This window comes from Hypanus sabinus, chromosome 10 (assembly GCF_030144855.1).
Source record: "Hypanus sabinus isolate sHypSab1 chromosome 10, sHypSab1.hap1, whole genome shotgun sequence".
NCBI classification, from domain to species: Eukaryota; Metazoa; Chordata; class Chondrichthyes; order Myliobatiformes; family Dasyatidae; genus Hypanus; species Hypanus sabinus.
In genome coordinates, this window is record NC_082715.1 from 44,548,985 (window position 1) to 44,573,310 (window position 24,326).

At 39.2% G+C, this 24,326-nt stretch overlaps 1 protein-coding gene across 2 annotated transcripts in view; it reads right to left on the bottom strand.

The window, feature by feature from the left end:
* wdr35 (WD repeat domain 35) overlaps positions 1 to 24,326 on the bottom strand; it is a 77,764-nt gene that overhangs the window by 5,016 nt on the left and 48,422 nt on the right. For both annotated transcript variants that reach the window (XM_059981781.1, XM_059981780.1), the window contains exons 18-26: positions 19,180 to 19,316; positions 16,102 to 16,305; positions 15,539 to 15,685; positions 14,766 to 14,898; positions 13,473 to 13,583; positions 12,196 to 12,360; positions 10,193 to 10,333; positions 9,871 to 10,027; positions 3,661 to 3,901 (exon numbers count right to left, since the gene is read on the bottom strand). In XM_059981781.1, the coding sequence (XP_059837764.1) occupies positions 3,661 to 3,901; positions 9,871 to 10,027; positions 10,193 to 10,333; positions 12,196 to 12,360; positions 13,473 to 13,583; positions 14,766 to 14,898; positions 15,539 to 15,685; positions 16,102 to 16,305; positions 19,180 to 19,316 (1,436 nt within the window). The remainder of the gene's footprint in view (positions 1 to 3,660; positions 3,902 to 9,870; positions 10,028 to 10,192; positions 10,334 to 12,195; positions 12,361 to 13,472; positions 13,584 to 14,765; positions 14,899 to 15,538; positions 15,686 to 16,101; positions 16,306 to 19,179; positions 19,317 to 24,326) is intronic.

Consider the following 24,326-nt stretch of genomic DNA (forward strand, 5'->3'; position numbering starts at 1 on the left):
AATAGATGTCAGGGGTACATTTTTATGCAGAGAGTGGTGAGTTAGTGGAATGGGCTGCTGGTGGCAGTGGTGGAGGCAGAAACGATGGGTTCTTTAGAGACTCCTGGATCGATACATAGAGCTTAGAAAAATATAAGGCTATGGGTAAGGCTATGTAATTCTAAGGTAAGGACATGTTCCGAACAGCTTTGTGGGCTGAAGGGCCTGCATTGTGCTGTAGGTTTTCTATGTTTCTAACACCCCCAACCTTTGTGACATTAGCAAACTTATTAACCCACCCTTCTACTTCCTCATCCAGGTCATTTATAAAGATCACAAATGGGAGGGGTCCCAGAATAGATCCCTGCGGAACGCCACTGACCTCCATGCGGAGTACAAACCATCTACAACCATCCTTTGCCTTCTGTGGGCAAGCCAATTCTGGATCCACAAAGCAAGGCCTCCTTGGTTTCCATGCCTCCTTACTTTCTGAATGAGCTTTGGAGTCCATTATTTATCAAATGCCTTACTGAAATCCATATACACTGCTTTCACTGCCCTACCTTCAATACTCAATGACATGGTCCTACAGCTATCGATGGCAATAAATTCCACAGATTTTGGCCAAATAAATTCCTTCTCATCTGTTCTAAATGGATGTCCTAGACTCCCCCACTATAGAAAATATCTTCTCCATATCTTCCCTACACTATTCCTTCCATTTCTTTGCCCATTTTCAATACTCAATGACATGGTCCTACAGCTATCGATGGCAATAAATTCCACAGATTTTGGCCAAATAAATTCCTTCTCATCTGTTCTAAATGGATGTCCTAGACTCCCCCACTATAGAAAATATCTTCTCCATATCTTCCCTACACTATTCCTTCCATTTCTTTGCCCATTTTCCCAATCTAAGTCCTTCTGCAGAATTTTGCTTACTCAACAGCACCTGCCCCTCCGCCTATTTTGGTAACAACTGCAAACTTGGCCACAAAGCCATCAATTCCATTCTCCACATAACTGTTATATAACATGAGAAGTGGTTCCCAACACCAACACCAACCCCAACCCCCACAGGTCACCAGCAGCCAACCAGAACAGGCCCCCTTTATTCTGACACTTTGCCTTCTGCCAATTTTCTATCCTTGTTGGTATCTTTCTGGTAATACCAATGGCCTCATCTTGTTGGGCAGCCTCGTGTGCAGCACCTTTTTAAAGGCCTTCTGAAAATCCAAGTAAACAGCATTTACTGGCTCTACTTTGTCTATCCTGCCTGTTATTTCCCTCAAAGTATTCCAACAGATTCATCAAGCAAGATTCCCCCTTTAGGAAACTATGCTGACATTGGCCTACTTTATCATATAACTAAAGTACCCCAAAACCTCATCCTGAATAATAGACTCCAACGTCTTTCCAACCACTGAAGTCAGGCCTACTGACCTATAACTTACCTTTATTCTGTCTCCCTCCCTTCTTAGGGTGGAGTGACATTTGCAATTTTCCAGTCCTCTGGAATCATTCCAGAATCTAGTAATTCTTGAAGGATCATTACTAATGCCTCTACAATCTCTTCAGCTACCTCTTTCAGAAACCTGGGGTGCAGCCCATCTGGTCTGGGTGACTTAACTACCCTTAGACCTTTCAGCTTCCCAAGCATTTTCTCCATAGTAATAGCAACTACACTCACTTTTGCCCCCCTGATGTTTTAGAGTTTCTGGCATACTACTAGTATCTTACACAGTGAAGTCTGACTCAAAATGCCGATTAAGTTCATCTACCATTTCTTTGTCATTACCAACTTTCCAACATCCTTTTCTAGAAGTCTACTCTGTGTGTAAAAACAGACAAGACAAAACTTTTGGCATCTCCTTTGATATTTCATCTGTTTTTCGTGTTCATTTTCAGTTGCTTTTTGTTGGTCTTTAAAAGATTCTCAATCCTCTAATTTCCTATTAAATTTTGCTATATTATATGCTGCCTTTTGCTTTTGTGCTATATTGGCTTCCCTTATAACTCCTGGTTGCCTCCTCCTCACTTTAGAAACACACACAAAATGCTGGGAGGAACTTAGCAGGCCACAGCATCTATGGAAAAGAGTAAACAGTTGATGTTTCAGGTGCAGACCCTTCATCAGGACTGGAAAGGAAGAGGAGAGTTCAGAGTAAGGTTAGGGGAGGGGAAGAAGTAGTACAAAGTGGTAGGTGATTGATGAAATTAGGAGCGGGGGGGTGTGAAGTAAAGAACTGGGAAGTTGATTGGTTTTAGAGATAAAGGGTTGGAGAAGGGGGAATCTGACAGGAGTGGGTAGAAAACTATGGAAGAAAGGGAAGGGGGAGGAGCACCAGAGGAAGGTGATAGGCAGGTAAGGAAATGAGGTGAAGGGGGGGGGGCAACAGAAATGGTGAGGGGGGAGAGCATTACCAAAAGTTCAAGAAATTGATGTTCATGCCATCAGCTTAGAGGCTACCCAGACAGAATGTGTTGCTCCCCCAACCTAAGTGGGGCCTTATCGCAGCAGCAGAGCATGCCACAGACTGACATGTCAGAATGGGAATGATAAGTAGAATTGAAATGGCGGTCACTAGGAGATTGCACTTTTTATGGCAGATGGAGCAAAGGTGCTAAGCGAAGTGGTCTCCCAATCTACTTCAGGTCTCACCGATATACAGGGGACCACACCGAGAGCACCAGACACAGCAGATCATCCCAACAGACTCGCAGGTGAAGTGTTAGCTCACCTGGAAGGGCTGTTTGGGGCCCTGACAGATAGTGAGAGAGGAGATGTAGTGTCAGGTGTGGCACTTGTTCCACTGGTAAGGACATTATCGGGAGAAATACCAGTGGGGAGGGAGTTGTGTAGGGAATGAGCCCTATGGGGTGGGGGGTGGGAGATGTGTTTTGTGGTGAGATCCTGTTGGAGACAGCGGAAGTTATAGAGAATCGAGTTGGACATGGAGGCTAATGGGGTGGTAGGTGAGGACAAGAGGAACCCTGTCCCTGGTGTGGTGGCGAGAGGATGGGTTGAGGGCAGATGTGCACAAAATGGAAGAGATGTGGGTGAGGGCAGCATTGATGGAGGAGGAAGGGAAACCACCCTTCTTTGAAGGAGGAGGAAATCTCTAGTTCTGGAATGAAAAGCATTACCTTGAGAGCAGATGCGGAGGAACTGAGAGAAGGGGATGGCATTTTGAATACTTCCCTTTGGAATATTACTTCAACTTTGGGATGTATCTATCTTGCACTTTCCAAATTTCTCCCAGAAACTCTAGCCATTGCTGTTCTGGCAGATAGAGGAAACGGACAATATCTTTTTCCTGGAGTTGAAATGTCTAATGCCTTAGGGTGTGCATTTAAGGTGAGAAAGGGTAATTTCAAAGGAAATGAGTGGGGCATTTTTTTTTAAACACTAGACAGTAGTGGGTGCATTAATGTGCTGAATGGGGTGGTGGTAGAGGCAGATGCATTAGACTTAAGAGATGTTTAGATAGGCACATGAATGTGAGGGAAATGAAAGGATGTGGACATTGGGTATGCAGATGGGATTAGTTAGATTGGCTACTTGATTACTCATTTAATTGGTTCAGCACAACATTGTGGGCTAAATGGCCTGTTCCTGTACGGTACTGTTCTATGTTCTATATTCCTGCAATATAGTACTATCAGGTGTTTTATACTCGCCTTTCAGGGAGAATGTCAAGATCAGATTTCTTGCCATCTTTAGGGCTGTGCTTGATGAAGATCTCAAGAGCCAAGTCCTCGTACTGCTGTCTTTGTTCTGGTGTTAACATATCTAAAGATTCAAGCTTGATAAAAGCTTTGGAACATGTCCCGAAGGCTCGGTTAGCACCAGCAGATAGTGCCAGTAAAGAATAAATCTCCACTGATGGGATTATATCTTCATAGTCCCGCAAATGAAGTGCTGCAAATTTACAAAACAGGATTATAGTTGGTTTCATGACGAGCTATTCATTACAGGAAATAAAATTAAAATGCTTATTTGATAAATGCATATTTTACAAATTAAGTATCTGATGAATACATTTAGAAAAATAATTAGATATATATTGGTTGTTGCAATACACCAATGTTATTGTCCATCCTGTCAACTGCACACGTTATTCCAAATGAGACAGTGTTCCTCCAGGCCAAGGTGTGCAACAGTACATAACTCACACATATAACAAAGTAATATTACCACAAATGAACAAATAATTAGATGCATATATGACACAAGTTAAATAGTATAACACAACTGGCTCTTCATGTGTGAAGAGATCTGTGTGGTGGCAGGGAGTTCAATAGTCTTATGGCCTGGGGAAAGTAGCTGTTTCCCAACCTAACAGTTTTAGCAATACAGTCCTGTATCAGCAGTGGGCTCAGCTCACAGCGCTGGAGAGAGCACCAGTGCTCAGCATGATGGAGCTAGAGATGTTTCTGCCACCATGACTGACTGTAGGTTTTCTGTCTAGAAGTCCAGATTCCAGTTACAGGGAGAGGTGTTGAGAACTAAATGAGGACAGCTTACTCACAAACTTCTGAGGCATGACTGCATTGAACAATGAGCTGACGGCAACAAAAGGCATTCTAGGACATGAAGCACCATTTTCCAGAGGGGACAGAATGGAGTGGAATACAGGCTTTAGGATTATCAGTGGATCAACTTGAGAGATGAGTACCAGGAAGTTGGGATTTAATGTGATCAATAACCAGCTGCTCAAAACACTTCATTATTGTTGAGGTCAAAACCACTGGACGATAGTTGATGATGCAAGTTACTGTCGGCCTGTTGGGCACCGGGATAATGGTGGCCACCTTGAAGCCTGAGGAGACAGTGGACTATTTCAGAGAAATGTTGATGTCTGTTAGAACCCCAGTTAACTGGGCTACAGTTATTCAGCACCCAAAAAAGTATGTTATCAGACTCTGCAGCTTTACATGGGTTGACCCTGCTAGGATCTTCCTCACTGTGACCAGACAGAGTACCTAATCCTTGGAGAGAAAGGAGGCCTTCCATGCCAGCACATCACTCCATGTATCAAACTGAGAAGAAAAGAAATTTAGTCTATCAGGAAGAGAAATGTCACTGTTATTGAAATGAATTAAATTGACCTTATTACTTGTATCCTTCATATCAATGAGTAAAAATCTTTGTCTCCACATAAATGTGCAATTTATAGTAATAGTATGTACTACAGGATAGTCAATATAAAATAGAAATACAGTTGAGTCAGCGTGAATTAATCAGTCTGGTGACCTGGTGGAAGAAGCTGTCCCGGAGCTTTTTGGTCCTGGATTTTATGCTGCAGTACCATTTCCCAGATGGTAGCAGCTGGAACAGTTTGTGGTTGGGGTGACTTGGGTCCCCAATGATCCTTCGGGCCCTTTTTACAGATCTGTCTTTGTAAATATCCTGAATAGTGGGAAGTACACATCTACAGATGAATTAGGCAGTCCACACCACTCTCTGCAGAGTCCTGAGATTAAGGGAGGTACAATTCCCATACCAAGCAGTAATGCAGCCAGTCAGGATGCTCTCAATTGTGTCCCCATAAAAAGTTCTTGGGATTTGGGGGCCCACCCCAAACTTCTTCAACCATCTGAAGTGAAAGAGGCACTGTTATGCCTTTTTCACCACACAGCTGGTACTTACAGACCACGTGAGATTTTTGGTGATGTTTATGCTGAGTAATTTAAAGCTGTTCACCCTCTAAACCCCAGATCTACTGATGTCAATAGGGATTAGGCAGTCACCATTCCACCTATAGTCCACAACCAGCTGCTTGGTTTTTGTGACATTGAGGGAGAGGTTGTTTTCTTAACACCACTGTGTCAGGGTGTCTCTGTAGGCTGCCTTATTATTACTGGAGATTAGGCCAATCAGTGTAGTGTCATCAGCAAATTTATTTAGGAAATTGGAGCTCTGGGTGATGACACAGTCATGAGTATACAGAGAGTAAAGGAGGGGGCTTAGTACACAGCCCTGAGGGGCAACTGTGTTGAGGGTCAAAGGAATAGGTGCAAGGTGGACTTGTAGTCAGTCATGACATGATTGCCCTGCTACATGCACCTTGTGTCTTTGGTGTCGCATAAATGGCAATAAATTCTGTGAATAATTCTGTTTTGCTTCCTAATGGTGTGGGAAAGCGCTGGTCTTGCTGACCTGAGAGCTGTTTTACCCTACCACCCTAAAGGCAGAATCCTGATCTGTCAGTTACAGTTGGACATCTGTTGTCAACTATGACTTGTGATTGCCCTCACATGGATGTTTAATAATGGTGACTTCCTCAGTGCACCTCTCCATGTAGCTGGTCATAGATCTCACATATTCATCGAAGGTTATTTATTAAGATTCAGTGCAGATTAGGTCTTCCCAGCCCTTCAAGCCGTGCTGCTCTGCAAATGCTGATTTAACCCTAGCCTAATTGTGGGATTAACTTATAATGACCAATTAACCTACGAACTGGTAGGTGTTTGGACTGTGGGAGGGAACCACAGCTCCCAGAGGAAACCCACAGGGTCTTAGGGAAAACATACCAACTCCTTACAGGCAGCAAAAGTAATTGACCCCGGGTCACTGGTACTGTAAAGCGTTGTGCTAACCACTACACTATTGTGCCACTTCATACTGTTAAAAGTGATGTTATAGGTAGACACCCCCCTGAACATATTCCAATCTGTTTTCAAAGCAGTCCTGCAATGCTGAAGTAGCTCCTTCTGGCCAGATCTTTATCTCTGTTTGAACTGATTTGACTAAGCAGGAATTAACAATAGATAGGTGATCAGAGACTCCAATGTAGGTACAAAGAGCAGCACCAGGTCTAATGTGTTCTCACCTCTAGTAGAAAAGTCAACATGTTAATAGAATTTAGGCAGGACTGCTTTTAAGTTGGCATGTTTAAAGTTGACAGCAATAGTAAAGAAACCATTGACTATTGTGTTTTGCAATTCACTGATGGCACCATAAATATCACACAGCTCTTCCAGCATCAGCAGATGAAGTTGATGATCTCTGTTGGTCAGGGTCGACTATGGATATTGCATCCTAGCTGTCTGTGAGATGCAAGACAAGGCAGTATGATATGGAGAGCAAGCTGCTGTCCATGCTGCAGGTTCCCCCTCTCCATGCAGCTGGTGAGTCCACAGGAACAGCACAGACCCATACAGTTTGGCACTAGCGGTGTCGCAGGAGTTGCCAGTCAGCTTTGAACCCTGTTAGACTGCCTTTGGGGCTCCAGCTCTGGATATTTTCTCAGCATTTACTCCTGAAGCCTTCCCCATGAGCAGCAAGCCAGCAGAGGTTTGAGGTCAGAATTTTCCTTCTAGATGAAATGCCAAACACAGCTGATGAGCTCCATCTGCCTGAAGTGACTGGTTTTAAGGTGCCAGTAACCTGCCTTTGCCCATTCTCCTGTCAGTAGAAACCATTCCACTGGGCTTAGTAGCTAAGCAACATGTGAAGGCCAGGAGCTGTACTTGGTTATCAGAGGCTATGGGAGCATTAAATAGGTACTGGGAGCTTAGCCCCACTACCTCCCTCGGCTAATGACAACCTTAAGGAAAGTGCCGGGGGGTGTGGGGGGACTGGAATATCTGCAGACACAATCACAATAGCAGTGAACTGCCTCAGTAAATAGAAGTGCCATCCCTTGATCATTAAGGACTCTTCCATAAATGAACAGTGGGTTGTCACTATCAGAGCAGTCACACAGCAGTTCTTATTAACGTAGGTACATACATCTCCACCATGGGTCTTGCCAGAGATTGGAGGAATTCTGTTGGCCTGAAAAGAGATGAAACTCTAGCTGGACAGCCACTTCAGGTGTTGTAGCCTAGAGCCATGTTTCTGTGAGAACGAGCATGCAGCTGTCCTTCATCTCGCCTGATTCAGACTTGGATGCAGTTAATCCAGTTTATTTTCTGGTGATTGAACATTTGAAAGCAGAGTTGATAGGAAAGCTGGCTTAAATGGGGTTTTGCCTTTAGCCTCGCATGAATCCCAGCACACTTTCTTCTCCTCTGCTTCCTTGTGCACCACCTCCAAGGGCATCAACACAGTAAGCCCATGCTGTGGAGCAGATCTGCTGTAAAACAACTTACCACTACGTTAGACCTGTGTATTTTGTGTTCTTGATATCACAGCCAGATGTCAAAAGAAAAAAGATGAGGAATTATCAATCAGTTAAAACAAAGGCAGAAGATTGTATCTAAAAGCTCCTTTGTGCAACAAAACTGGAATTAATTTTACTTCTAAATCCACAGCATATTCCTCCAACCACTTCTAAATCTGCTACTGACCCGCGTGTTATTTTTGAAAAGAATCTTCAGGCTAACTATTTCAAGAAATCTTAGAAAATGTGGGAGGAAATCCGTATGTCAGACAGCAACTATGGAGAAACAGAATTAATATTTAAGGTTGATGATCTTTCACAGTTAACAGTAGCAAAGTTTGGGCTGATGCAATAATAAATAATATTTCAGTGGTAAATGTAGGTAGCCTTGATGATGAAATACAGAAGTGGGCGATCATCAAAGGATAAAAAGGTGCAGCAAATTTGCCAACAGTCTGGTTCAGGAAGAGGAATGATGTATGAGAAGAAAATATGATGGGGACAGAACTGAAAACAAACTTTAGTTAGGGCTTGTCATGCACCCAGAGCATAGCCTCCATACATGTTGAAGTTAATGGAAGCAGTTATTAAACCAACCACATGCTGGTGATGCACAAAACCAAATCCCATGTTGAAAGGTTTACAAAAAATAGCTGACTTATGGTGGTTTATAATCAAAGTAATTATAGCAAGAAATTTGTTCCAATTCACACATGCAAAAGAATTTACCAACTGCAAATTCTCCAAAATTAATGACTTTTTTCCATCTTGAGGAGGCATAATACAATACAATTGATAATTTTAAATGTTCAGTTTTCCATTTTAAATGGTTCAAATAAGTTTTTGTCACAGGACATTTCCAAACAGTCTTTAGTGTTTTTTTAAAAAAAAAGTCACTTGGAACTGGATCAGAAAATTCTTGAGTAATGCAAGAACCAAAAATGATCCTTGCTATCATTGCTGCACATAAATAGGCTAGGTATTTTGCATTTACTCTGTTGGACAAAAATTATGATGAAAGATTGAGATGGTCTGTGGGGGTCGATAAGGAAGTAATGACAGGAGAACAAATATGATTCTTGCTCATCAGAACCTTGTTTGATTTGAAGGATAAGCCTCAAGATAATTGTATAGAAAAACCCAGTGAAGGAAAAGTTATAGAAAGCCTGGAGTTTGAGGCACTGAAAACAAAATACCCAATTTTAAATGAGTTTAGATAGCAGACTCCAAAGAAAGATGAGGCTACTGCTAGAAGCCTACTTATTGTCAAAACCATAATCTGCCCTTCTGTTTGCCCAGCCCTACTGCCAAGGGTTATGAATAGGATCACATCATTTCATTATAGGGAATGTGTGCTTCTGAAGTGCTGCCCCAAGGAATCAACTGGATTTTGGCGTGTCCCTCAGGGTTCACTGGGACTATGGTCTGTGAGGTTGTTTTAATAATTTCTAGTTTCTGCTTGCTATGTTTGTTATGCTGTTTCTGAAATAGAGACAGATCAGTTATGATGGAGAATGCAATTGCTATTGATGTACTTTTTTTGTACATTGGGAGTTTGACAGTCTTTGTTTCCACTGTGCTTCTGTTTTGTAACTGCCTGTAAGAAAATGAATTTGGGGTTGTATATACTATACATTGATAAAAGATGTAATTTGAACTTTGCGGCTCAAAGCAAAACTATTCAATATACTTCAATGGAATTTCTGAATCCTGGCAGAAAGAAACAGTCATCCCCTGCCCCAGCTGATTAAAACTGCATTCCAACAATAGGTCAGAATACCTGTTTTCATAGCCGCATCTACATAGCCTTCATAAAGCTGACGCTGGGCTAGCAAAAAAAAGTGATAGGCTTCTGCTCCACGCCAAGCATTGTCAATTATGCGATTATCTGACAAAGAGGCATCTTCTTCAAGTAACCCAGCAAGAGCTGTTGTAGCCTGAAACAGTAAAAATTGCATTGTTACGTGCTTCATTCTGACAGAATACATTTCACAGAAGCTGCCTGACATTATTAATTTTTATATTTAAACTAATAACTTCATAAAATCAGTTAAACATGTAGAGTCACAACCTGGAATTAATAGTGATTTAGAATGCATTACCTCTGATTTCTTCCCTTTTAATTTTGCTCTTTGTGTATTCTTCATCTGTTCATGGTAATCTTCTATGAGTAACGCAGCCAGTACATAAAGTTTTTTAACACGTAAAGGTTTGGTTCTCTTTTTTGCTTCTTCTTCTGCAATCTAAAGGCAAGTACCATGTAACTGACTTTGGGAGAACAAAACAAAATACAAATCTGATAATGTCCCAAATGTACACCAAACTGCCTGAGCTAACTTTATTTGTAGCCAATAGCTATCCAGAAGACAATTCACACATAACAATGAGGCATTTTTTTTAAACTTGAAGTGCTAGCTCTTCATTCTTAGCTGTTTTGTAGGATCAAAGATGTCTTGCTTTCACTTTGTGGATTCTAATGAAGCAGATGAAAGGCAGGATGTGCTTGATTGGACAAAAGTAGTCTGGAAGGTGGTGCACTCCTCCTGCCATTTACACTGAACTCCTGTATGCTCTAACAAAAAAGACTAAAGATGTGTTCACTGCCATCCTGAATGTTCTCTCCTCATGATATCCACAAAACCTACTGGAGTGTAGAAGGGGTAGGGTCACACTAACCCAAAACTTTACTGGACATACAAATCATAGAAAGTCAGAATGCCTGCATCTGTTTTCTGACTGCTCAAATCAAAGGCACCCCTTACAAAACACATGGCAGAATTGTAACTATCGTCAGCTTGCCTGGATTAGTACTACTCTATCAAGACTAAGGAATGTCAACATCATACTTTTCCATTTGCCCCTTCCTAAAGTTTGTGCAGTCACCGAAAGGCAATGTTGGTGCTCAGCAACACCAATAAGGGTAACAGGTATCACCTGCTTGTATATTTCTAAGTTAAATGTCTGTATATGCTAGTAGAGCTGCAGATAGGGTGACAAATGACTGCTGGTATTCATAATTCAGAGCTTTGAGAATAAAATTTGAGGTCATGGTGTGGTTGCCTCAATTGGTGAGGCAGCACTTTGACTACTGTGTTCAGTTTTAGTCACCCTGCTAAAGAAAAGATGTTATTAAACTAGAAATCATGCAGAAAAGATTTATATGGATGGTGCCAGGGTTTGAGGGACTAATTTATAGGGAGAGGTTCCTTAGAGAGTAGGAGACTGAGAGGTGGTCTTGGAGCTGTACAAAATCATGAAGGGCATAGATAGGGTCAAAGCATTCAATCGTTTAACCCCAGAATTGGAGAATCAAGAAATAGAGGACAGGTTTAAGGTGAGAAGGGAAAAATTCAAGAGAAACTTGAGGGGCAACTTTTTTTTTTTAAACACACAAGGGCGATATCTATCTGGATCAGCTCTCAGAGGAGGGCAGGTAGAATAACTTCTAAAAGGTAGTTGGATAGGTACATTAATGGAAAAGGCTTGAAAGGTTATGGTCTAAATGCTGTCAAATGGGACTTGCTTGGGTGTCATGGACCAGTAGGACCTGTTCGTGCTGTATAACTATGAACTGGAAATGTACTAATATTTCCATTATGTCAAAAGTTTGGAATAATTTCTCAGATCCTTCACCGCAACTGATCACAGCAGTTTAGGAATATGGTCCACCAGCACCACCTTAAAGGCAATTAGTGATTGGCAATGCATTCTAGTCTCGCTATTTGGGCCCACAATCCACAAATGAATGGGGATAAAAAAGCTGTTTTCCTATGAACAGAAGACGTATAATAATAATCAGGACAGTGACAAATAAATTAATGAATTGTGCACCAGCAGATCACATTGAATTGATATTCCATATGTATCATTTGATTAAATGTAACTATCTGTTACCAAATCATTCCAGAAGTCAATGCATTTAAACAGGACAATAATATTCAATGACAAAATCCTCATAACAAATTTTATAAATTAGAATCTAATTTATTAAGTTTAGTGATGTAAAGGGCAACATTTAAATGTTAAGATATGAATATATAAAACACTCTTCATTTACAAGAAATCAAAATTGAGTTATGTAAATGGTAAAAGATTATTGCTTTACCTTAAACATGAGCTTTGCAGCATCAAGAAAATGATGGGCCTTTCGATAAAGCTCAATGGCTTCCAAGAGCTTATTCTTCTCCAACAAATGAGATGCATACTTAGCCAAAAGGGATCCAATTTCTTTCATATTGTGATTCTTAGCCAATTCAACAGCCTTATTCCACTGAATTTTTAATAGAAAATATTATTAATTAATCCTGATGAATCAAACGAACTAATAAAATGGGCTCTAAAGATAAGTAGATAATTTGACCATTCTTTTAACAATAGTACAGATTTGATCGGTTGAATAGTTAAACTTTTATATTATTAAGGTTGGAGGTGTTGTGGATAGTGTGAAGAGCTGTCAGAGGACATTGATAGGATGCAAAACTGGGCTGAGAAGTGGAAGATGGAGTTCAACCCAGATAAGTGTGAAGTGGTTCATTTTAGTAGATCAAATATGATGGCAGAATATAGTATGAATGGTAAGACTCTTGGCAGTGTGGAGGATCAGCGGGATCTTGGGGTCCGAGTCCACAGGACACTCAAAGCAGCTGTGCAGGTTAACTCTGTGGTTAAGAAGATGTATGGTGTATTGTCCTTCATCAATCGTGGAAATGAATTTAGGAGCCTTGAGGTAATGTTGCAGCTATATAGGACCCTGGTCAGACCCCACTTGGAGTACTGTGCTCAGTTCTGGTCGCCTCACTACAGGAAGGATGTGGAAGCCATAGAAAGAGTGCAGAGGAGATTTAAAGGATGTTGCCTGGATTGTGGAGCATGCCTTATGAGATCAGGTTGAGTGAACTCGGCCTTTTCTTCTTAGAGCAATGGAGGATGAGAGGTGACCTGATAGAGATGTATAAGATGATGAGAGGCATTGATCATGTGGATAGCCAGAGGCTTTTTCCCAGGGCTGAAATGGTTGCCACAAGAGGACACAGGTTTAAGGTGCTAGGGAGTAGGTACAGAATAGATGTCAGGGGTAAGTTTTGTACTCAGAATGGTGAGTACGTGGAATGGGCTGCTGGCAACAGTGGTGGAGGCGGATATGATAGGGTCTTTCAAGAGACTTTTGAATAGGTACATGGAGCTTAGAAAAATAGAGGGCAATGGGTAAGCCTAGTAATTTCTAAGGAAGGGACATGTTCGGCACAACTTTATGGGCCAAAGGGCCTGTATTGTGTTGTAGGTTTTCTATGTTTCTATTTCAGCCAATGTAAAATTAAAATACTCAGTAGAAAACAATGTCTTAAAATGATACATTACTGTTATTTACAGTTATTATCCCACCTGATTCAGATGGATACAGGTTTCAACAGCAGCTTTGGCTTGGTTACACTTCAAGAACGCAAATACAGCTTGCTCACACATACCTACGGTGACAAACATGTGAGCTATTTCCTGTGGGGGAGGAAATATCAAAGAATTCACAGAATCTGTTTTATATATAAAAAAAAGTCAACTATATAAAGGGAACGGTACTGATCTTGCTGATTCAAGAAAATTCTTTCCTTTAAAAATTCTTAATTCTTTGAAAGAATTAAAATCTAATTTGAACTGGACCAATGTTGATATTAAACTATGTAACAGAAATGGCACGTCTTTCTTATGGTGTGAATAATGTTAGTAATTTTTATATCATGTATTCAAATAAACTAGTTCAAGTTTACTTAAAACTTGAAGTAATTTCTTTTCCATCCTAACTGTAGAAAGAAAAATTAAATGAAATCAATTTGTATAAACATCTGCATGTTCTGCAATTAAATTCAGTTACTCATTTAAATGACATCAAATGAAAATCGGGTAGCACTGAAAACATTATTTTAGAAAGGGGGAAAATCCTTCCTAGTGAAACTAATGGAACTGTATCCTCTGGAAATCTGAATGCAAATTGATTGTGTGAATACACCTCAAACCTTTAAGAAATACAGCTAACTTTGATTTCGCTGATGCTGAATTTTTAATCAGTCAATTGCATTTAATCACCATATAAGTAAACTAACTTTAAGAACTCTTATTATTTCATTTGTTATTGCTATTTGCATTTGTACAGTTTGTTCATCCGGTTTACAGCAACACACCCTCCTGCCAAAGGGTCTTAACCTGAAATGTCGGCTGTACTCTCTCCCCCCCCGATGCTGCTTGGCCGATGAGTTCCTCCAGCATTTTGTGTGTTGCTTGGATTTCCAGCATCTGCAGATTTTCTCTTGTTTGTGATCCTGTTTACAATTACTGTTCTATAGATTTGCTAAGTATGCCCACAGGAAAAAGAATCTTGGGGCCGTATGTGATGACATGTATGTACTTGGATAATAAATTTTTACTTTGAACCATGTATCCAAATCACCTAGTTTGATAAATTATGAGTAATTGGTGATCAACATATAAATATCCACAAAATGCCTTTGCATCAATAAGTACCATAGATTTAAATTGTTTTTTCAAATAAAGATGGATTAACTATTTAAATTAAATAAGTTTACATTTGTAATTTGATTTACCAGTTACAACAACAAAATTAGCTCCTTTAACGTGTCACATCTTTAAACTTCATTCTGACAAGAATGCATTATTTTCACTTACAGGTAGTAGTTTATTATTTTCTGGAAGGGCATTAGCCAGTTTATCCAAACCATCATAATCTTCAAGCATGTAGTAACATTCTGCCAGTCGCTCCTGATTTCGGCCTTGAACATAATATTGAACAGCATTCATCCTATCAACATAAAAGGATTTTAAATTGCACCTTTTCTGAATGACATTTCGTATCTGAAATTTCCATATAGCATCTGCTTAAATAGTTAGCTAGAAGTATCAACATGATTAAAAGAATAAAAATATATACTTTGTACAAAATTTGCATTACTCTGTAGTATACATAAAAATACAAATTTTAAAAACACAAGACTGGGATTAGTAAATTCTTTGAGTACTTAATGGTTCCAGTTAGCCTGTATTCCCTATGGCTTTCTGGTCTAGAAAAATAGTGACTGGTCAAATTTCTATTGGGAAAGGATATATAGGAACATTAACACATTTACAATATGGAAACATAAGTATTGGAAAGGTAGCTTACACGGAGCAATGGTCTAATGTATATGACAGTATACCTTTGGCATATTTCAATACCAAATGTACACAGTCACTGAAAATCTCAGTTATAACATACAGTTGGCAAGAATTCCTTTCAGAAGACAAGTAGAATCACCAGAAGAAATTGTACAAATAGTGATAATAAAGTTTTTCTAGGATCTCTATTAATTTTGCATAGATTAACAAGACTATATCCACGGAATACCAGGACTCTTAAATTTATTTCTAATTTAATTTTCTTGTAAGTACAAACATCTTGTTACCATTTCTGACGATCTGCAAAATAGTCTCCAATAGCATTATAGGCCTGCTCGAGCAGAGCATCATCAGCGCCACCAGAGCCTGTCTTTAGTAATTGCAATACTCGAAACCAATCTCCCAACTTGATCCTTAGATCAATGGCCAGGTCTCTAAAGAAAGAATTGATAATAATTGTGAATAGGCATGAAGTATATTCTCCATAAATGCTTGCTACTGCCAAGACTAATCAAATAATTTAAAAGATATGATATTGGAATTGGCTTTTGATTGTTACATGTACTGAGTTATAGTAAAAAATGTTTGCAAACCATCCATACAAACAATGTTTTTTGAAAATAAATAAATAGAACAGTGCAACATTGTGAACTAGATGGGATGCACACCCACAACCCCCAACTAGGGATACCCAGCTTAGACCATAGGCTACAAGGTCACAAATGATCTTCTCAATTCTATATTTCCCTATAATTCAAATTCTGTATCTATCACAATCCTTGTACATTTAATGACCTAGCTCCCAATGCAGTAGAGAATTCTGAAGAATACTCATCAGTATTGTAAACACCTCCTATCCATGTTTAAATACATTCTCTCAGCTTCCTCAAATCTTCCAAAATAAGCTGCAACTTCTGCTTGTTTCATGGATTCACTCTGAAGATTTCCTAGCCGTTTTACAAACTCAATTCCTTGGTAATCTTTACAACGGACAAAGGCCTGTTCTGCTGTCTTAAGGTCAAGTCTCTGTAAAGCAGCTTCTGCAAGCAGGCGCCTAAAATGCGAGATGAAACAGTTGTTTTAGCAAACAGGAATCGGTTACACATATATTACACATAGAAAAGCACATAATTGCACTAGGGTAAAAGAGTAATACCGAATAAATGCATCACGGTTAGCAAGTGCTTTAAAAATAAATAACCAACTTTGTTACAATTATGTACAAGGTATTACAGCATTATAGATACCAACCATCTGCAAACATGTGCAATGGAAATAATGTTTTAAATTATCCGCTTATACAATATTCCCTCTATCTAATGATAGTACATACAGGATGTTAACTTAAATCATTCAGTTCCTTCAAGAATGCTGAAAACAATGAAGATTGGTTGCCAAGATTTTCTTGAGGCTGTTCACACTTCTCTCACTTTTATCTTGCTTTTGAATCAGGAAATGTTACATGTAAAGTTGAACTGAAGTTTTAAAATTATATGTATTATATTCCATTATAGTTATTGATATTATAACTAATTCATCAGTATGTCTGCAATGCCACAAGGCAGTGCCCCATCACTGCAAGGATGATTAGATATGATTAATAAATATTAGCCTTGCCAGAGATGCCTGTGTCCTGCCTCTAAAGCATGTTTGGTTTGTATGCAGTTTGTTTTGTATAAACATCATTTCCTATTTGTAAGCTGTCCTTTTACATCATTGCCTACACAAGTTAATTTGGATTTCAACTTGGAGTAAACATAGTAAAAAGAAATACATCTCCATTCACTCTTTATTTGCCCTTAAAACAGCAATACCTGTGAGTCTTAAGTTTTCTTAATATTGGTAAACATTTAATATTTTGAAGTATTGTTTATTGTTCATCACTATTGTTATGCCACAATTTCACTCTAGTCCATGGCATAGCTATAAGATGTTGCAAGTGTGTATTACTTTGTTTAACGCTGACTGTGAGAATAATAATAGTATATTCAGGTGTGTGAGGATTCTGTTTTGAATCCATGTTTTACTTTCAGCATTTACTCAACTTTCAAACTAAGTTTTCTCATTTTTAAAAACTCCGAAGAAAGCTCCTGGCTCACATGATTTTTAAGATGGTGTTTAACTCCCTACCTAGCTCTGTACACAGTGCACTGAGGGCAGTAGAGCTCACATCTCATAAATAAAAGCCAAATCAAATATGGTTTCATTAAGGATTAAAATAATCAAATTCCATTAAAAAAAAAACAAGCTTATTCTGCGATACTATCTAAACAATAAAATGTACATTTCTTAAGTTTGTTTTCCTTAACTTGCATTTCCCAGACATCTACACCCTACCAGTTCTATTACTGTACTGGATCTTTGGGTTCATTGTAAATGGTGTACATAGTATCGCAGTTCTATAGAAAGTTCAGGACCTCCAAAGTATTGTGTACAGGAGTTGGGATATTATGTTGAAGTTGTGTGTGACAATCTGGAGTATTGTCTGCAGTTTTGGTCACCCATCTACAGGAGAGATATCAGTAAAACTGAGAAAATACAAACAATTTACAAGGATTTTAATGGAACTTGAGTAGCTGAGTCATAGGGAAAGATTGAATAGGTTAGGACTTTATTTCCTGAAGCTTAAGAGAATGAGGGGAGATTTTACAGAGCTAGACAAACTTGAGGGGTATAGATGGGGTAAATGCAAGCTGGCTTTTCTCACTGAGGTTGGGTGAGACTAAAACTATTGGTTATTGATTAAGGGTGAAATACTTAAAGGGAACCTGATTTGGAAATGTACTTGTAATAACAAAATAGCACTTTTTATCTGTAACAAAATGGAACCTGTATTGTACCAGAGTGTTTTACTAAGTGTCCATGCGACCTAATGCCAATGGAACTTGAGTCCTTGAGGCCCGGAGATGTATTGCCTGAAGAATACCAAGAACATAGATTAAGCAGAAGGACAGAATGCACACTTTGTTTGAACAGAGATGTGGGTAGTTGTACCTGCATATAAAGGAGTGACTATACTATTTTTTGGGAAGCTGTCACCTGCTCGTGTTCGGTGCTAGTCTTCCCTTGCTGCAAGTAAAATAAGTGTGCTCATGATTCTCTGCTAACCACTTTGAGCTATTTGTTGTTTGTTATGTGACATAGCAATAAGGTGCTTGAGAAGGCAGTGGTGGTGGTATTTCTTCATACTGAGGGTTGTGAACAAGCTGCCAGTGGAAATTATGGATGTGGGTTTGATTTCACTGTTTAAAAGAAATTTGGATAAGTACATAAATGGGAGAGGTTTGGAGGGTGCAGGTCACTGGGACTTAATACAGAATAGCAGTTTGGCATTGACTAGATGAGCCACAGGGCTGATTTCTGTGCTGTATGACTATGACCTACTGTAGGAACAGCAATATCTTTGCAGATCATAATGATCATAAACTTTGGAGAGAATGAAATACAAAAGGTAACTTGTTAATCTTCTGCAATGTTAACTCTTACCCTGTCTTAAGTTGATGTGAAGGAGACAGACGCAGTAGACATTAAAGGATCACAGTAAATTGTCATCAGTTTAAAAAAAAATTGCTATTTACCCATAAAAGGATATTTTGTTTCTAGGTTAAGTCCAATGTTGTTTTGAACTAAGTTCTACATTTTGGAGAATTATAATTCTCCAGTAAAATCTAAAATAAAACAAAGATTGTAAGGGACAGGAGTCAAAAGGAAAACAAACCTGAGAATACATGTTGGGACAAGTGCTTGTACACCACAGAAGAAGACAATTAATCAGAGATCTGTTATTTCCTCTGAAACACTGTTATCAGCCACTCTCTCCCTGTGCCTCTCATACAATAACAAAAGTGACAATTATCCAATCAAGTGCAAACATTGGATAATACATAACATAAGCAATGAAGCATTTTTGCCTCTATTTCCTTCTCACCAAAGTCTAGGATGTGGGTTCTCTTCAATGAATGTGCAAGCATCTTCTATGCCTACAGTTTCAATCAGACTTCGACTATCACGTAGTGAACGGATTTCAAAATTAATAATATAGTCTTTGTTGGGTTGGCTTGGCTCCTGAGAGAATAATAAAGATGATGAATTAACTGAATTCACAAAACAAATAATGACAACATTTTTTCATCTGGCGTTAAACATTCATGATATAAAACTCCTAGGAGTGCATGAACAACCAGTTGTAATATTACTGCTGTGTGGTAAAGATGACAATAACATCATTATTCTGCATAATTAAGTCTCTGGCCTTAGTCAGCCTTTGGTGGGAAGGACAATGCTTTTCCTCTTAAAAATGAAGGAATACAAGAGAGAAGGTTCTTTGATCAATTCCTTATGATAACCCAAAACCCTGCATGATTGAGGAATATCTTAGTATCATATTAATGCATTTGTCATGGATGGCAATAAAAAACAATGTTAAGCATAGCATAATCCAACAAACTTTATTTTCTAAAGTTGCACTTCACTACAAGACAAATGTATATCCAGAAAATGATACATTAGTAAAGTATGTGCATTCACTACTGCACCTGCTCAGCACTACTTCCAAATTAGTTAAATCGCGTGCCTGAATCTAGCATTATGACTGCTTCAGAAACCTAAAGCCAGAACTAGAGAGCACATCCTCAAAATTGAGGGGGCGACCTTTTAGAACAGAGGAAAGAAGAATTTTTTAGCCAGAGAGTAGTGAATCTGTGGAATGCTCTGCCACAGACTGTAGCAGCAGCCAAGTCCATGGGTATATTTAATAGTATCCTGATTGGTCAGGGTATCAAAGGATATGGCGAGAAGGCAGGTGTATGGTGTTGGGTGGGATCTGGGATCAGTCATGATGGAATGGCAGTGCAGACATGATGGGCAGAATGGGCTAATTCGGCTCCTATGTCTTATGGTCTAATCCACTCCCCCTTCCGATAGTCAGATTCAGTTTAACACAATTTTCACCATATGCACCGGTTATTTTTATTGGGGTTAAAGGGTAAGGAAAAGTAGGATCAGGTTTTCTTAGGAAAAGGTTAAACAAGCTATGACTTTAATATATTTGTCTATTTTTTTCCCAAACCAGGAAATGTTTGTGGGAAGATCTTGCTCTGTGTTAAACATAGACAAAACACCTACATTCAGTGGGTACTTTATTAGGTAGTTCCTATACTAATAGTGACCCCTGAGTGCATGTCCATGGCATTCTGCTGCTGCAGCCCATCTACCTCAAGGTTCAATGTGTTGTGCATTCAGATATGCTCTGCTGCACAGCTCAGTTGTTATGCATGTTTATTTGAGTTGGCGTCATTTTCCTGTCAGCTAGAACTAGTCTGTCCATTCTCCTGACCTCACTCATTAACATAATTTTCACCCACATAACTGCCACTCACTAGACTCTCGCCAATCTCTGTAAACTCTAGACATGGTTGTGCATGAACATTCCAGGAGATCAGCCGTTTCTGCAATGTGTAAACCACCCCATCTGGCACCAACAATCATTCCACAGTCAAAATCACTTGAATCACATGTCTTTCCCATTCTAATATTTGGTCTGAAAAACAACTGAAACTCCTGACTCTGTCTGCATGCTTTTATGTATTGTGTTGCTGACACATGATTGGCTGATTAGATATTCTCAAGATCAAACTGGTGGCTTAAATTGATGAAGCTACTAATGCCCTCTCCTTTTACTGTCTCTTTAATATAGTTATGCACTTTCTTACTATTTTCCCATTCTCTTAATACTGTATCTGGCTCCACGCAACCAAATAGGCAACTTCTTTGATTGCAGAAAATAACTTGCTTCCACTGCGATCTTGAAATGATTGAAGTGTGTTGTGCAGGAAATGCAAACCCCTGTAGAGGTGGGGTAAATGGTGCTTGACAAGAGTGGGTGAGGGAGTTCTTTAGGATGCCATACACACTTCCCCTATTTGCATGTGGCCTCCATGTACTCCCTTTCAAAGAGGAGGTTGGTGGGAGGTGTGAGGAGATCAGGTGTCCAGTAACCTAGGCTGATTCTGACCTCTGTGCAATCTGTACGAAGTTTGTATACCTTGTATGTAACCTCAGAGGATTTTCCCCAGGCATTCCAGTTTCTTTCCACATCACGGATGTGTCGGGGATGATGGCAGAGCAGTGACGGCTGAAGGTTCTGGGAATAGTTCACAAGATGCAGGATGGATATGTTCCATAGGAAGAAGTTCTCAAATGGCAGGGCTAGGCAACTGTGGTTGACAAAACTAGTTAAGGACTGCATAAAAGCCAAAGAAAGGGCATACAATGTAGCAAAGCTGAGTAGGAACTTGGATGATTGTAAACTTTTTAAAATCCAAACGGTAACTAAAAAATCTATAAGAAGGGAAAAGATGAAATATGAGGGCAAACTACCCAATAATATAAAGCAGGATATCAAGACTTTTTTTTCCAGTTATATAAAGAGTAAAAAGGAAGTGAGAGTTGATATTGCACCACTAGAAAAAGCTGCTGGTGGGGGACAAAAAAATGGCAGATGAACTTAATAAATACTTTGCATCAGTTTTCACTGTGGAAGACACTAGCAGTGTGCCAGAGGTCTGTGAGTGTCAGGGAACAGCAGAGAGTGCCATTGCCATTACAAAGGAAAAGTTGCTAAGCAAACTCAAAGGTCTTAAGGTGGATAAGTGACCTGGACCAAATGGACTACTTTTCCAGAGTTTTGAAAGAGGTTGCTGAGGAGATAGCAGAATCACTGGTTATGATCCTTCAAGAATCATTTGATTCCAGCATGATTCTAGAGGACTGGAAAATTGCAAATGTCACTCTACTCAAGAAGAAAGGAAGGCAAAAGAAATGAAATTATAGGCCAGTTAGCCTAACCTCAGGGGTCAGAAAAGTGCTGGAATCTATTAAGGATGAGATGTCTGGATACTTGGAGACTAATGATAAAATAAGTCAAAGCTGGCTTGGTTTCTGTGAAGGGAAATCTCGCCTAACAAATCTGTAAGGAATTCTTTGACGCAGTAACAAGCAGGGTGGACCAAGGAGAAGGAGTGGACGGCATTTACTTGGATTTTCAGAAGGCATTTGATAAGGTGCCACATGAGGCTGCTTAAAATAAAATACTATGCTGTTACAGAAAAGATACTGGCATGGACAGTGGAATGGCTGACAGGCAGGAGACAGTGAGTGAGAATAAAAGGGGGCCTTTTCTGGTTGGATGCCGGTGACTAGTGGTGTTCCTCGGGACAATATCGGGACTGCTACTTTTTACATTGTTTGTCAGTGATTTAGATAATGGAATTAATGGCTTTGTGGCAAAGTTTGCAGATTATATGAAGACAGGTGGAAGAGTATGCAGTGCTAAGGAAACAGTGATTGCAGAAATTGGACAAATTGGAAGAATGGGCAAAATGGTGGCAGATGGAATACAGTGTTGGGAAATGTACGAAAATGCATTTTGGTAAAAGGAACAAAAGACAAGTTAGTCAATGACAGATTGAACCAGATGAGGTGGAGATGATGGGTAAATGAAGCCAGGCCAGGGAGGAGGAAGAGGAGAGTTTTGAGATATTGTGTATTGAATGATAGATGGAAACTGAGAAGAAACTCAAAAAAAAAATCAAGTCTGTAAAGAGTACACTGTGTTATTTCCCAGGGAATATGTATAGGAACATGGCTCTTAAGCAATGACCTAGCCTGAATTATGCAATTTCAAAATTCCAATGAAATGATAAATATAAAATGAGGTGAAGCAAAACATCCTATAAGAGAGGTTCCCTACCTCGCCCTCCTTACAACTGTAAACTAACATCCATTTTCTCTTTCCCAGTTTTAACAAAAGAATCAATCTAAAATGCTAATTCTTTCTACTCCCACAGATGCTACCAGACTTGCTCAGTGTTTCCAGCAGCTTTTTATATTTGTTCAAATTGAATAGTTGCAAATGTTGATAATTATTTAAATATAGAAGAAACAGTTTTACAAAGTGAAAGTTGGGGCAAAGCTAACTTGACTGCTTTTAAGCATTGAACTGCGCAGAAAAACAGTTCTATTTTAGTACAAGTTGAATTGCTTTCTGGATATACATTAGTCTTGTAGTGAAGTGAAAGTTTAGAAAATAAAATAAATTTACACAAATATACTCCAATTTTCCAGTGTTCTGTCAGTGCAATCCATCCTTTGAACCAACTTATGCCAGTTTACGCCTAATGCCTCACTGAAATCTATGGGAAGAGGTGACTGAACCGATTTTATTCAGGTTGTTTAATAGTTTAAATTAGTCTTGTTCAGTTTATACTTAATTGTTTTTATTATTTAAATTTCATTTTTACAATATTTATTGATATTCCTAGGTATGTTTGCACACTTGTGATTACTAGCCAAATGATGGAACAGCATTTGATCTATCATTATGAAGTTAACCTACTGGAAATAAACAATAAGAGGGCATTCATCTCTCATAACCTGCAAGTACAAAGATCTTCATTTTAATATCCCCAACCATATGATAAGCTAAAATCAAGGATAGGTTTGCTAAAAATGTAAGGTATCAAGTTTTATGTTCAGAATTGAAAAGGATACATTTTGAACTTTAATCAGATTCCCAGTGCAACCATGTACTACCTCATCCTACGCTTCATCGATAACACTTCAATCTCACTCTTTTCTCCCCCCTCTCGTGTGGCTCTGCCTACACCACCCAAGACCATCAATCTCTATTTTGCTGGGGTTTCAGGCACACTCCCTACAAAATTAAGCATTCAAGAATATCCACATCATTTTTTACAGAATAAGCCACAGATTAGCATTGGCTGCAGGATGTAATGGATAAATATTAGCAAATCAGTAATGAAAGTGAAAACATCAAATACATATGTAAAACATACTCCTCATTCATATTATTCTGGTAAATTTCATAAATTTTATTGATAGAGCATGGTAACAGGCCCTTCTGGCAGAATGAGCCCACGCCACTCAATTGCGCCCATGTGATCAACTAACTTACTAATCATATGCCTTTGGAATGCAGAAGGAAACCAGAGGAAAACCCATCAGGTATGGGGAGAACACACAAACTTTTTACAGATAGTGGCGGGTATTGAATCC